This window comes from Danio rerio, chromosome 17, assembly GCF_052040795.2.
Source record: "Danio rerio strain M-AB ecotype USA chromosome 17, GRCz13ab, whole genome shotgun sequence".
In the NCBI taxonomy this organism is placed as follows: Eukaryota; Metazoa; Chordata; class Actinopteri; order Cypriniformes; family Danionidae; genus Danio; species Danio rerio.
Genome location: NC_141037.1, coordinates 17,270,414 through 17,285,360, shown reverse-complemented (window position 1 = coordinate 17,285,360; position 14,947 = coordinate 17,270,414). Strand labels below are relative to the sequence as shown.

The window sequence follows — 14,947 nt, the reverse complement described above, 5'->3', positions numbered from 1 at the left end:
GAAGATTATTAAAGAGTTTAAGCTTTTAAATAAAACTCATCATTGACCCATAAGTACCCTCACAAAACAAACAAAAAAAACATTCCCCTAAATACAGACAGTCACCAGAACAGAAGGGTTCATTCTAAAGAGTCTGCTAATTTTATTACATGTTAATAGTTCTAATCAAATATTTTCATAGGAATTCATACATTTCAAAACTAAAATTATTCACCATTACGATGCCATCTAAATTCATAAAGTTACACATAGACCAGCTGATCAGAAGATAAAGTCTATACATCACCCCGACTAAGAAAGAATGTGAATACAGAATCATTTCACAATACTGAACTTCATTAGAAAAAAATAGCCTTTAAGTGTTGACATTATCAACACTTGGTCTTCATATTCAAGTGAAGATGCAACACTAGATTTTCCTGCTTGTGTCACATTTAACCGACGACCACCCAAACAGCGCTCCTTATTTGTCACAACAGGTGTGTCCAGAATATCAGGATCCGTCTCTTGAAGGACACTAGTCTGAAACAGTCTGAACCGCTGCATAGAGATTCAGCAATGAATGAGTCCGGTCAGTGCAGAGGGACAGATCAGGGGACTCCAACAGATCCAATAAAGTTTGATGGGAAGTTTTATGACAGTCAAACAGGACTTCAGGCTGGCTCCAGAAAGAAACAGAAAGCATTAATCTCTAAATAACAAGGAAACCTATGGCAGCAACATCGTTTTTGTCATCAGAAGTTTAAAAGATAATAAAACAAGCACTTATTTTGTTTGCATTGTTTCACTTAGAATCTGTTTTGAAGGAACACTCCACTTTTTTTTAAATTAAGCTAATTTTACAAGTCACTTAGGCCCTGTTTACACATTAAAGTTTTAGTTTTAAAACAGCATTTTGGAACAAAAGTGATCCGTCCACACTGGCGTTTCCTCTAGTGTTTCTGAGAAGATCTTCGTCCTCACTTACAAAGAAAGGATGCAAGCCCTTATCAGAATGTTTGGAGCCACGCCTTCATTTTCAGATGTCTCAGTTTCCCCCATCCAAACTGACACAGAGCAGCAGTGTTTTAAAACCAAAATGACCTTTTCAGCGTTTTCAAAACTCTCATGTTTTCCGGGCTCGAAAACTCTGGGGTAGTGTTGGACGGAAGGCATAACCGTAGCAAAACTTATGCATTTCAAAACTAAAACGTATTAGTGTAAACAGGGCCTTAGAGTTGAGCTTAGCCATTTTTTAATCCATTCAGCTACTCTCCTTGCTGACAGGAGCACTTTTAGCTTAGCATAAGTCATTGAATCTGATTAGACCATTAGCATCTTGCTAAAAAATCAACAAACAAAAGATCAGATAATTTTCCAATTTAAAAAACATGATGCAATGATATTACGCAGTGCTGTTACCTAGTTATGAGCTGTGTAATATCACTGTCCCTGCTACAGCAGCAAAATTCCTTGATAAAACACCAGAATACTCCAGAATGAAAGCATAGTTCAAAGCTCATCTACAAAAGAGCAACTTTTAGTATATGACTTAACTACAGAAGAGTCAAAGTTTTCAAACTTGTCCCAACACCTTTTAGCATAGCTTAGCATTAATCATTGAATCGCATTAAACCATTAGCATATTGCTGAAAAAAGAAAAATCAAACAAAAGTTCAAATTATTTTCCTATTTAAAAGACAGGATGTATTGATATTAGACAGCACTGATACATAGTTTCCTAGCTGGGGAAAATTTTCAGGCACTGTGTAATATCATGACGCCTGCTGCGGCGATGGTAATGCAAAGTTCCTTGATTAATACACCAGAATACTCCAGGACGAAGCATAGTTCCTAGCCATATCTCCCTGCAAGCATAGTTCCTAGCTATATCTGCCTACAAAATAGCAACTTTTAGTACATGATGTAACTACAGAAGAGTCCAGGTTTAAATAAAAAAAGATAGCTGCTAATGGTCTAATCTGATTTAATGATTTATGCTAAGCTAAGCTAAAAGTGCTGCCACCAGACTCAGAGATTGGTTAAATGGATTCACAATGGGTAAAACTCTTCTTTTTTTTTTTTTTTTACTCTAGGGAACTCTTTAACTTTAGTAATCTGAATTGCTTACGCATTTGCAGAGGACTTGAAGTGTTATGAACTCCCAGTCATTGCCCCAACACCACCATTGACTTGTAGACTTGAACCTGCAAAAAGCACAGATATACTGTCATGCACTTGTTAAAAAGAATAAAGGGATTTTACTGGGATTAAATAGATAGTTCACTTAAAAAGTATATTCTGTCAACTTTTACTTTATCATTTCAAAAGTTGGAAACTGCTACCCATTGATTTCCATAGTATTTTTCTTTTCTATCATTTTCTAACATTCTTCAAAACATCTTCTTGTGTGTTCAACAGAAAATGTTTGAAACCACTTGAGGGTAAGTTTCATTTTTAGGTGAATTGTTCCTTTATTCATTTTATTTACTATCATTTTTTTTTACCGTGAGTGAGGGTGTGACTTCTCCAGGGTTTGTACACGATTCCTCCTTGAGAGACCTCTACGTTACCCTCGTCTTCAACCTCATAACCTTTAAAGGCAAGATTAAAGTGCATTTGCTGAGTAGAATTAATTGTAAAGAGATAAACAGCTCTTCAGACTCAAAAGAAATTCAGTGTCATAGACAAGTCAAGTTTACCCATTTCGTCACCTGTGATTTCATTAGCGGTAGGGTTGTGTCTGGCTGCTGAATCATTCATTCTGGCCTGTTCAATTGAAAAGCATGATTAAGCGTAGCATTTACGGGTTTTATTATAGTTTGTCATTTCATTAATTACACATACATGGATCAAAGATAATACATCCCATTTTGGTGTCTGCCAGTGATTTTATATACAGTTGCAATCAGAATTTTTAGCCCTCCTGTTTATTTTTTCCCTAATTTCTGTTTAACGAAGCGAAAAAAATTTTCAACACATTGCTAAACATAATAGTTTTAATAACTCATTTCTAATAACGTGATCTATTTTATCTTTGCCATGATGACAGTAAATAATATTTGACAAGATATTTTTCAAGACACTTCTGTAAAACTTAGTGACATTTAAAGGCTTAACTAGGTTAATTGGGTTAACTAGGCAGGATAGGGTTATTAGGAAAGTTATTGTACAAAGATAGTTTGTTCTTTAGACTATCGAGAAAAATATAGCTTAAAGGGGCTAATAATTTTGACAATCAAATAGTTAACAAAATTAAAAACTGCTTTTATTCTAGCCAAAATAAAACAAATAGGTCTTTCTCCAGAAGAAAAACTTTTATCAGAGATACTGTGAAAATTTACTTGCTCTGTTCAACATCATTTGGGAACCATTTAAAAAAGAAAAACAATTCAAAGGGGGGCTAATAATTATGATTTCAACTGTATATATAAAGCAGATTAGACGAAAATAAAGTGTCTGCTTTGATGTTTCAGATAACTTGTGTGGAAACGCAATATCAAAGTATTGGTAAAAGAATATCACATTGGTAATTCAGCTTAACAGATTTTTTAAATGTAAAAAACAAAACATTTATTTTAGCCAGTAATTATAATGAAATGTAGTGTGATCATTTATTCATCTTCAAACTATTTTAATATTATAAATGACTGGTTTGAAGTATAGTGGCAACGTATAAAATGTAAAACCCCAATGGCTGCACTGTGAGGCTTAAAGTCACATTAAATCAAATTATTATTTTATTTAAAAATTAATATCATTACATTATTATCATCAAAGAATAATTATTCAATATTGTTAACTATTATTCAAAATATATAGGATTTGGTACTAAAAATAAATGTATGATAGTTATAGTTTTCTCAGTAAAAAAGCAATAGCAGGAAAATGTTTGAAAAATACAATGGATAAAATAATGGAGAGGAAAAAAGGACCACTTAAAATTTCTCTCGATTTACCATTTACAGTTATAGATTCAGGAAAAGCTTTAAAATAAAATATAATGATGTAATTTCGAGTACTTTTTGCATGAATTAATAAAAAAACACTTTATATGTTATTTATATACATTTTTTGACAACAATACCAAAGTGTAGCATATGAAAAAAAGAATTGGTGGAATAACTATGTTTTTGTAAACACAACAATTGAAAACATTAATTATTCTGACTATTTCTTTTGTTCACACAGTACTATTTCATTATTTGATCCATCACTCACCACGCTCACTAGTGTGGATGGTGGTTTCTGCTGAACAGGTGCGCTGCTCTTCTCCAATTCAAAGGAATGTCTAAAAAAAATAACAGATGAAAATTAATTTGAATTTAAAGCCTAGTCAACTTCTGATGATCTTCTGAACTTAATGGGTTTAATCTTTTATCATAGTTGCTTATATAAGCTCTATTTTTGACACTAACTAAGAGTGCAATAAAAATATGGTGTAAAGTTGATCCCACACGCAGTGGCCTCTGGTGGCCACAATTAAAACTGCAAATGACGCCACGTCGCCATATTACTGTGAATTATAATTTTTGTATGAATAAATTAGCTTTTTTTACCACCTAAAATTCAATCTATTTCACTGACAAACTAATGTAACTGCAAAAATGCTAAAAACTGCAGACGTTTCACTCAGACACTGACTGGAGTGATTCTTGTATGGCCTCTGGTGGATGAGATTAAAAATGACAGCATAGCTACATAAATGTACTTCAATCTCCCAAGTCATTATTTAGGTCATTTTAAAAAGCTAATCTCTAATTTAGTGTGTGCGTGTGTGTGTGTGTATATATATATATATATATATATATATATATATATATATATATATATATATATATATATATATATATATAAACAATTTTTGATGCGGAGTAAGAAACACTTCTTTACAATAAGAAAAAAAAATTACATTTATTATTTTAGTTTATCAGGTTCGTGACTGACCTCTAGCGGTTGACATAAAAACAGCTACTACGAATAAATGTGAATTTATCTCAAATCCTTTTTGAAAATTTACAATTATAATTTGTATAACTTGTTACCCATACGAAAATCAACCTTAATTTTACTACAATAAAACAAAGCATGGTAACCACACATCAACCATGTTTAACCATGGTATTTGTAGAAAAGTGTGGTTAACAAATTTGTCAATGCACCAAACCATGGTTACTGCACTTTAATTAAAATAAAATCATGGTTAATTTTGCTTGAACATTTACTTCTGGGATTAATAAGAATGAGACTGGTGTTTGACTAATATATCATCCCTATGCAGACGGAAAATACAACCTCACAATATCCGGTACTACACTGTAAAAAAAATCCTGGTTACCTTCAACTTTTAAGTCCATTGAACTTATATTATGTTAAACTGACTTAAAACAGCTTGCGTAACTTAATATTATACGTTAAAACATGATTAGCTTAGATTAATAAGTTATAATGACCTAAAACATATGCTGTCTATTAAATTGATCTTTAATTTGTTACAGTGTACATATCAGTGCCTTTTTCATGTCCTCTTATGTAAAATACAGAGAAGTGTGTGTAAGATTCAGTCCTCTGTCTTTAGTTTTGGGGCAACATTCCTGCCTCATTCCTCACAAATTTCCGGAGCAGAAAAACTTGACAGTGGCGTCTAGGAATGCAGCTTACAGCAATAGTGCAGGTGAGTTTCTCCTGCATGTATTGTCACCCATTTACAGTTGACTTCATCTTTTGAGGTGTTTTTTTTTGTTTGTTTGTTTTTGTTAAAATTCAGAAAGAAAGGTCATTTGGAATTTCCTTACTTTTTACAGCTCGCACAGAGAACAAGGAGTACAATGCTGGCGATAAAGAGGATGACTATGGAGAGAAATGCAGCCGTTGGTTGTTCTGTGAACGCCAAGCCCACTAGATCTGTGCTGATGGGTGCCATGACTGTGCCACCTACAGGAAAACAAATCAAATGCTGAATACATTATTTCACTAGTTACATACAACTATGAAATCATTTAGGAGACCACTTGGAAATACTCAATTTCTTTTGATTTACTATTTAGCTTATATAAAATGTCATTTTTGGTTTGTTCTGAGAAACACTGATGACTTTTCTTCAAAACATGTTTACTGAAAGTGTCATTTATAACATAAAAACATGACAACTAGTTAAAATAATAAGTCATTTTCCATATATTTAGTTTGATTTCTAGATAACACTGTAAAAGTTTTAACTTGCATGTTAAAACTTAGTGAAATAACCCTGATTTTCAACCACAAACAAATGAAAACATATTTAAAATGGTTCTGCAAGTTAATTAATTAAGAAATGCTCTAAATGACAATATTTTATACAAAATATGGAAGAAATGTTACCATCCCTTAATAAAACAACACAGATTTACAGTTTACTCAAACACACAATTAAAGCCATTTTATTATAGCATTTTTCACGCTGTACACAGATCAGATCTCTAAACAGATGCATTACGCAACAGAGTACAGTCATTGTGGGCATGATGTCCTATTTAATTGTGGTTTATGATTCACACTATTCAATATCTCTCATGAAAAGAACATGCAATGATCATTTGAGTTATATCATCAGGTGCTCTTTTAAATGGTCTGTTTTGTCTTTAAGAATATTACTCTGATGTTTACTGCCTAAATGTATTAAATATTATACAAAATGTAATAATTATTGTAAATTGCGCCATACAAATAAACTTAAATTAAATGTAAAGCAACAAAATATTTAAAGAAACAAAATATTCTAGATGAGACCTTTTATTCGCCAATTTAAGGAAAACTTTGTTCAAAAATAGGCTCATTTTACAAGAGTTAAATTGGTGATACACTACGATATCATGTATTAAATTTTAGCTGATTTGTAAAGCAGCTGGGAGACGTTGGCTTTTACAGAGTTAGCTTAGCAAAGCTAAGAGATGCTAATGGTCAAATCTGATTCAATGATTTATGCTAAGCTAAGCTATAAAGGTCCACCCGCTAGACCCAGATAGTGAATTAATGGATTAAAAAAAGATTTTGAGTACAGTCGTTGTGGGCATGATGTCCTTTTTAATTATGCCAGATTCATAATGATTCACACACACAAAAAAAAGAAAAACATGCTATGAGTATTTGAGTTATATCATCAGGTGCCCTTTTGAATTGTCGGTTTTGTCTTTAAGGATACGACTCTGATGTTGACCGTTTAATATAAAGAAGCAGTTTTAAGGAAACAAAATACTCTAGACGTCGCCTCGTTCATCTCCTAAAGGAAACACCACACTTTGTTTGAAAAGAGGCTCGTTTTACAACTCTCCTAGGAGTTAAAATAATAGAGCTCCTATACATTTCTGCAGATAAAATATAGCAACTTTTAATTTTTCATTGGTCTGAGTACAAGATGTAACTACAGAAGCGTTGAGTTTAATAAAGACATTATCGAAAGTCTTTTTTTTTTTTTGAGCGAGATGCCAATGGTCTAATCTGATTGAATGATCTAAGCTATAAAAGTCCACCGGCTAGACCTAGACATCAACTAAATGGATTAAAAAAGGTTTAACTGTAGGGGAGTTGTAAAATGAGTCTATTTTCAACACAAAGAAATGGAGTGTTCCATTAAGGGCTATTAAATATGAATTGCCATTACAGGATTCATCCATCCAAAATTGAAAATTATGTAATTTAATCACCTTCCAAACCCTAATTGACTACAAGCAATTATTTAAGTACAACAAAGCTTCAAAAAAAATTCCACAAGGTTTGTATGAGAAAAGTACTAATAGCAAAGCCTGACTTATGAATGAATCATTCATTTGACTCAGACCTTTTTGATAAATTGGTTAGTCCATTTTAGAAAACAACAGTCTGAAACTGGACGTGATCAAGCTGGATCTGATACAATTCAGTCTGTTTCGAACCAAAGCCTATTTGAAGACTTGGAATATTGAGAGTGGACTACTTTTATGACTTCTAAACATACAGTTTAGATCCTTAAAAGGTTTGTGGAATAACCTATTTCTTTCTCCACAAAAGGAAGTAAATCATACTGGTTTGGAATAAATTGAAGGTGAGTAAATGATAGCAAAAGCTTTATTATTTCTTTGCAAACTATTACAGCAAAAAGTAAAGTTTGTTTATTTTCATATGAAACTCCAATTGTGATTGTTGTAATTTCACCAGGACAACAAATCAAACCAGACTAACCGCTTTTTAATGAGACAGTAACTCGAGTCCTTGGTGGCTGTTTGGTAGCAGCGTTTCTTTTACATATCTACTGTATAATTCAAATAGTACAACAGGTACTCGAACTAAACCTCACCCCAAAACCAAATCATGAAACAGGTTCCAGAACAAAACGCAGAGATCCACCTGCTGTTAGTCATTTACGACATTAAACTATTCGCACCTCTCCCAGTTTCACGGCTCAGTTATTACTTACTCAACAAAACAAATTCAATATTGCATAAACTTCTTTAAACTTCCAAAACTACTTTAAAATACATCTCTTTTTAAGAAAACATCCTGAATTGTGCTTTAAATTTATCTAATTGTAAATAATAGGTTGACAGGTGTAAAGTATATTGTGATAAATTAATTTAAATATACATAATGTAAAATATAGAATACCTGTACTGGATAATAACTGAGTGACCTCCTCCTGTTAGTGAACTCTAAAGTTCAGATGAAGTCCTGCTCTCTTACCCTACATATCGGTGCAGAAAACAGACAGACGTCAGGCGCTCCTGTCAAAATTACACTGACTGTAGCTTTCGGACAGGAAGGTGAAAAAGAGCTTCGACAAGCCCATTTCCTCATTCCTGCACTCGGCTTTCCATCAGACAGACTGACAATCACTCATTCATTGACTCCGCATGCATAGATTCCTCCCTCTCACACCCTGTTGTCATGATTTCTAGCTGGGGTGTTGTAAATGTTACTGCATTTTAGTATTATTTTAAGGGATTTGTACTTCACCCAATTACAATTCAAACTGGCTTGTGTTTGAGTACAATGCTGAAAACAATAAAAAAAACAACTTTTAACCAATTTTTTTCATTCTTAATTTAATTCAATTCAGTTTCTATTTATTTTAATCAGTCTCATGCACAATAAATATAGTAAACAGAATCAAATGGGCATGTAAGAACCAATGATTTATGTTTTTTGCAGCATTGTTTCAGCTTGTTATTATTTAGAGTGCTCAGCATATTTGAGTACATCACTCACAAATCTCTCATTTAAATTAACATTTACTATAGGATGCTTTCCAATATTATATTTCTGCATATACATTAGATTAGTCAGCACTGAAGCCAAATCTGGAGTTAATCTAACAAAATAACCTATGAAAAAATGAGCAGCCCACATTTATATATTTGGGGAAGATATTGAATAAAATAATAAAATAAGAGAGTAAAAATCAAGAGAAACAAAAAAAAAATAGTTTTGTTTTAATTTTTGCAATATTTTGCATTAATTTAGATGTATTATCTTTATATTTATAAACATGTTTGATGACTAAAATATTATTTTGATAAATATATCGATTAAATAAATCTGTTTTGCCCAAATGCATCAAAACCTATATTCACTATGAAATGGTTATAAAATAATCATTTTCAAAATGGGGTGTATACTCAATTAGCCTAAGCACTGAAGCTAAGGCAAAAATGAAGAGACCCCTAGAAAATTCGTAGTTTATTTATAAATTCATGTGTTTGAATAAAAAAGTTTTACTGGTAAATATTAAAGTACTTTTAAGTCATTTACTTTTTTAACTTTAAAGTGTATTTTCAGCCAAATACTTGTACTTTTAATTGAGTAAAATGTTCACTCATTTTGGAATACGGATATCTAGTTAGAGAAATTAAAACAAATCACTAAATTGTACAACCCATCACACACAGATGACAATACATCATAACTCCTCTAAGAATAGTTTTATTAATTACAGATGAAACACGATTGGCAGAGAAAATGACTGTAAACATGTGTACAGACGGTCACCTAAAGTCCTACCATTCCAGCTTCACCTCTCTCTGACGTGCGAATGACACAAACCTGGAAGTGTTGCCACCCTAAAAGGGCTCTTCTAACTTGCTTACTACTAGTCTAATAGTCTAATAATTGCTCACTACTAGTCTCTCTGTGGGAACACTGGTAATGTAACTAACAGGATTTTGCATTTATGCAAAATTAAGACGTGAACTTTGAAACTTACTAAAATAATTCTCTTGACTGCAGCACTCATTTCCAGATAAAATAAATTTGCATGGTATAAATGGTGCAATGTTATGATGTTATAAAAACCCAAGGATATGCGGTGTTATACCTCAGTTACAATAAATAAATAAGTCAGTGCAATAGCCTAGTTATTAGCGTGCTGACATATAGTGCAGTAGCACTTCAGGGCATCCTGATTTCGAATCTTGGCTTGAGGAAATATAGACAGCAGTTCTAAAATAACCAAAATAAAAAGGATTTAAAGATAAATAGAAGTAAAAGTTGCTTCAAAAAAAGAATAAATACACCATAAAGCGTTTAATAAAAATTTATATATATATATATATATATATATATATATATATATATATATATATATATATATATATATATATATATATATATATATATATACACACACACACACACACACACACACACAGTTGAAGTCAGAATTATTAGCCCCCCCTAATTATTAGACCGCTTGTTTATTTTTTTTTTCCCCCAATTTTTGTTTAACTGGGAGAAGATTTTTAACACATTTCTAAACATAATAGTTTTAATAACTCATTTCTAATAACGGATTTCTTTTATTTTTGCTATGATGACAGTAAGTAATATTTTACTAGATATTTTTCAAGACACTTCTATACAGCTTAAAGTGACATTTAAAGGTTTAACTAGGTTAATTAAGTTAACTAGACAGGTTAGGGTAATTAGGCAAGTTATTGTATAACTGTAGATTGTTCTGTAGATTATCAAGAAAAAAATAGCTTAAAGGGGCTAATAATTTTGTCCCTAAAATGGCTTTTAAAAATTAAAAACTGCTTTTATTCTAGCCGAAACAAAACAAATAATACTTTTTCTAGAAGAAAAAATATTATCAGACATACTGTGAAAATCTCCTTGCTCTGTTAAACATCATTTGGAAAATATTTAAAAAAGAAGAATAAAATTCGAAGGGGGCTAATAATTCTGACTTCAACTGTATATATATAATTTTTTAAATAAACATTTTTTTATCAGGTTTCCATTGTGCCATTATGCCACACCTCATAACCAATCCATTTATGTTCAATGAACTGTACTTTGTTTCTATGCAAAAATGAAAAGAATTTTCAGTGGCTCTTTTTGAGTCAAAAAAAAAAAAAAGTTTGTGCAGAATTTAAACTGACAATGTAAATAAGTGTGGAAAAGTGTGACAACAGACTGTAGCCTCTGACTATATGCATGAGTGGTTTGGCTTAGTGGACAATGGTTAAGCTCATAGGTTCCAAACTGAGTGCTGAAAGGTTGATTTATGCGTTCACCCAACCCATCGCTTCAGGGTGACTTCTCCCTATACTTGTACTGTAAGCTGTATTGAACTGAGGGTATTTGCTAAAATAGGTTTATGTAAATTTAATACATGCAAGTTATTACATAAAGCTAAAAATAGGGTTACAGTGAGGCATGATTGTCCATAAAAAAATGGATCCTTGACAACACAAAGTGAACATTTTGATATGTTTTCTTTACTATTGTGATGTACACTACTTGACAAAAATCTTGTTGCCTTTCCAAGTTTTAGGAACAACCAATAATGACTTCTAGTTGATCATTTGGTATCAGAAGTGGATTATATGAAAGGCAAAGGCCTCTAGATTACACTTATTTTACCAATATAAAATATGATCATGCCTGATTTTTAATTATTAAATTAAAACAGTAAGGTCAGACTTTGCTGAGACAAAAGTCTTGTCGTGGTAAAGTGGAACAAGAATTAATATTGTGTATGACTCATATGAGCTTGGAGTTGAGTAACTGCATCCATACATCTCTGCAATGACAAATCACTAATTAATAAAGTCATCTGGAATGACAAAGAAAGCATTCCTGCAAGACTCCCAGAGTTCATCAAGATTCTTTAGATTAATGTTCAATGCCTCCATCTTACCCCAGACATGCTCAATAATGTTCATTTCTGGTGACTGGGTTGGAAAATCCTGGAGCCTTGATTATGAATTGATTCGATCAAACAGGAGTAGTAAGATCCACAGCCGTACACATATACAAGTGAAACGGCTTCTCAAATGGAGGGAGAAAAAAACTGTAGTACCATTAAGATTTAATTTCATTTTCAAGTGACACTTTTCGTTTGTATTGTGACATACAGAGTTTACTCTGGCTTACTGAAAAAATGTATTTGTAGGATGATACTTTTTGCTGCATGTTTTATATACACAATATCAACAAAGAAATGGCTGCTTGGATGAGAAAAACGTAGGATTGAGCTTAATTTTGTCCATTGTGAATTGATTGGACCATCCTCACCATTAAAACAAAGTTATTAAAGTAGTATTTTCTTTTCTTTCTGATGTCTATTAGCTATGATAAAATGACTTCTATATTGTTTAAAACCGACCAAAAAAAAAGTAAGGCAGCCTTACGGTTCTTGTACATCAGGAATCTAATAGACATACTGGTCACAACATTGGGATATAAAAAATAAGGGATACTTTATTATATAAATACGAGAAACATACGGGACAATATTAAACGGGATAAGAGCAGGATACAATGGTAAAGAACTGGACAATCCTGGAAAAAAATTAGAGGGTTGAGGGGTATCACTGCAATTGTCTCTTCTGTCCCTTTGCATGTACTTGTATATCTGAATGAAACTGCATCAGAAATAGGAAAAAATTACTTAGCAAGACTTGATTTTGTCACTTGTGAATTAATTGGACAGTTGTTGACATTAAACAGAAGTTGTGACAATCTCTTCTTCCACATCTAAACAGAAAAAGTTCTCAAATTATGAATGAAGCAAGGAAGAAAGAAAAAGTGGGACTTTATTTTGTCCTCTGTGAATTAACTGGATTGTTGTCATTTGCTCTAGGCTGACCTTGTGCGAGTGAGTGACCTGTATTATGAGGGCATTTTAATTTGAATGACTTTGTAAGAGTCTATATATCAGCTTTTAATTCTCCTGTGCAATATCGCTTTTAAAATTAACTGGTTTTATGGTTGCACATTATTTTACATTACTTGTACTCATTACTTTTTAAAGTGCTCTTAGTTACATACTGTAATTATGTTTTAAAGCATAGGTCTCAAACTCAATTCCTGGAGGGCTGCAGCTCTGCACAGTTTTGCTCTAACCCTAATCAAACACAACTGATCCAACTAATCAAGGTGTTCAAGACTACTAGAGACTATTAAGCAGGTGTTAGTTGGAGGTGGTTAGAGCTAAACTATGCAGAGCTGCAGCTCTTCAAGAATTGAGTTTGAGACCACTGCTTTAAAGTGATATTTCCCCATAAAAACAAAAAAATCTGTTGTCATTTAATCCTTTTTACTTCTGTTGAACACAAAGAAATAAATACTGAGGAATACATATTTTTAATGGTTTTTAAACTTACATTTTCCCATTTCGCCGTCTGTTTCGCTCTATGGTTTCGCTACATGTGAAAAGCATCTCATCACCTTTCAGCATTTGTCACAAATTACATGACATCACCACGACCGAGGAGCTCGGCCGGAAACGCCACGACCCGAACCAATCACATTGATCGAGCATACCGTTGTTAATATTAGGAGGAAAATGAGTATATTTATGCTTTTTTGGACAATTTGGAAAACGCTTTAACAAAATTTAAGATCTCGTAAAACATGATTAAGATTTTAATATTTTTTAAGACCCTGTGGACACCCTGAATATTGACTAATATGAAATGCTCATATAATTTATTTACAATGCAGTTTGTAAAGTATTATTCTCTGTCTTTTAGTAGATATATTATATGATAAATTTACTTTGTTTACCAAATAGGTGGATCTAATTGGATTTACATTGTAAACATTAAATAAAAAGTTAAAAAGGTATTTTTTTAATTTCAAATATTAAGTTTTTGGTTACTCTCAAAATCATCATTCTCAGCAGAAATAGCAAAAAAATATCCGCAGATTCTGTCTGGCCCTGCTAATGACTATTTCAAGAGTTCCCACTTAGATATGCTTAGCGGTAATAGCAAGTTTGTCATGCTGTCCCGGGAGAGAACCCTGAGCTAGGAGAAAATTGAGCCCAAGGCTCCTGGCTGATCAACAAGCATATAAAGAGGGTCCGAGATCAGCTAGGTCTCAAAATCGGTCTATTTATTGTCAGCTTGGATCACCCTGATTGGATTATTACTGATTACGAATGAGAATCAGTACCATGTGCTCCTCTCGAAATTAGTTAATAAAACTTCATAAGTAAATGCAGTATATGCATGCAAAGCAGCACTGTAAAATAAAGTGCAACCGGCTTTATTAAAGTAAAAGAATAACTGTTTTTTGGCATATGGATTGTAGTAAAACTATGTTTGGTTTACTGACAAGTACCATGATTACTTATGTTATGATTAGTATAGTAAAACCATATGAATCCCTAGGTTTAACTTCATTAACATAACTTTAAATGTGTTTGTTTTTTCTGTAATAAAACCGTAGTTCATTTTCGTAAGGGATGATGGCGAGTTGCTTAACAGTCTGCTGCTATTTCTGGACCCTGGCATGCAATGTCATGCCTCTGTTCAGTCCCGCAATTTTGCATATCACGGTCGCCCAGGCAACCACTTCCCATCCAGCTCATTTTCCTTTATTGTCTTGTGTTTATTTCACCATCGCCGCAGCCACTTCCATGTGACCAGCCTATTTAACGCATTGTTATTAAAGAGAAACACACCTCCGATAATCCCAGCTGCTCCCATCAGGGTGGTTTTCTTTTGTG

At 32.7% G+C, this 14,947-nt stretch overlaps 1 protein-coding gene across 43 annotated transcripts in view; it reads right to left on the bottom strand.

The window, feature by feature from the left end:
* Nucleotides 1-118: 118 nt before the first annotated feature.
* si:ch73-204p21.2 overlaps nucleotides 119-14,947 on the bottom strand; it is a 38,218-nt gene continuing 23,389 nt past the window's right edge. For 8 of the 43 annotated variants that reach the window (XM_087290266.1, XM_087290267.1, XM_087290272.1 and 5 more), the window contains 6 exons: nucleotides 5,775-5,913; nucleotides 4,201-4,270; nucleotides 2,682-2,748; nucleotides 2,487-2,573; nucleotides 2,111-2,186; nucleotides 119-658 (listed from right to left, as the gene is read on the bottom strand). In XM_087290266.1, the coding sequence (XP_087146392.1) occupies nucleotides 2,134-2,186; nucleotides 2,487-2,573; nucleotides 2,682-2,748; nucleotides 4,201-4,270; nucleotides 5,775-5,902 (405 nt within the window). In that variant the 5' untranslated portion in view covers nucleotides 5,903-5,913 and the 3' untranslated portion in view covers nucleotides 119-658; nucleotides 2,111-2,133. Of the gene's footprint in view, nucleotides 709-2,110; nucleotides 2,187-2,486; nucleotides 2,574-2,681; nucleotides 2,749-4,200; nucleotides 4,271-5,774; nucleotides 5,914-8,598; nucleotides 8,731-14,947 lie in introns of those variants that run through there. The other 35 variants (XM_087290289.1, XM_087290290.1, XM_087290294.1 and 32 more) reach the window with 10 other exon arrangements.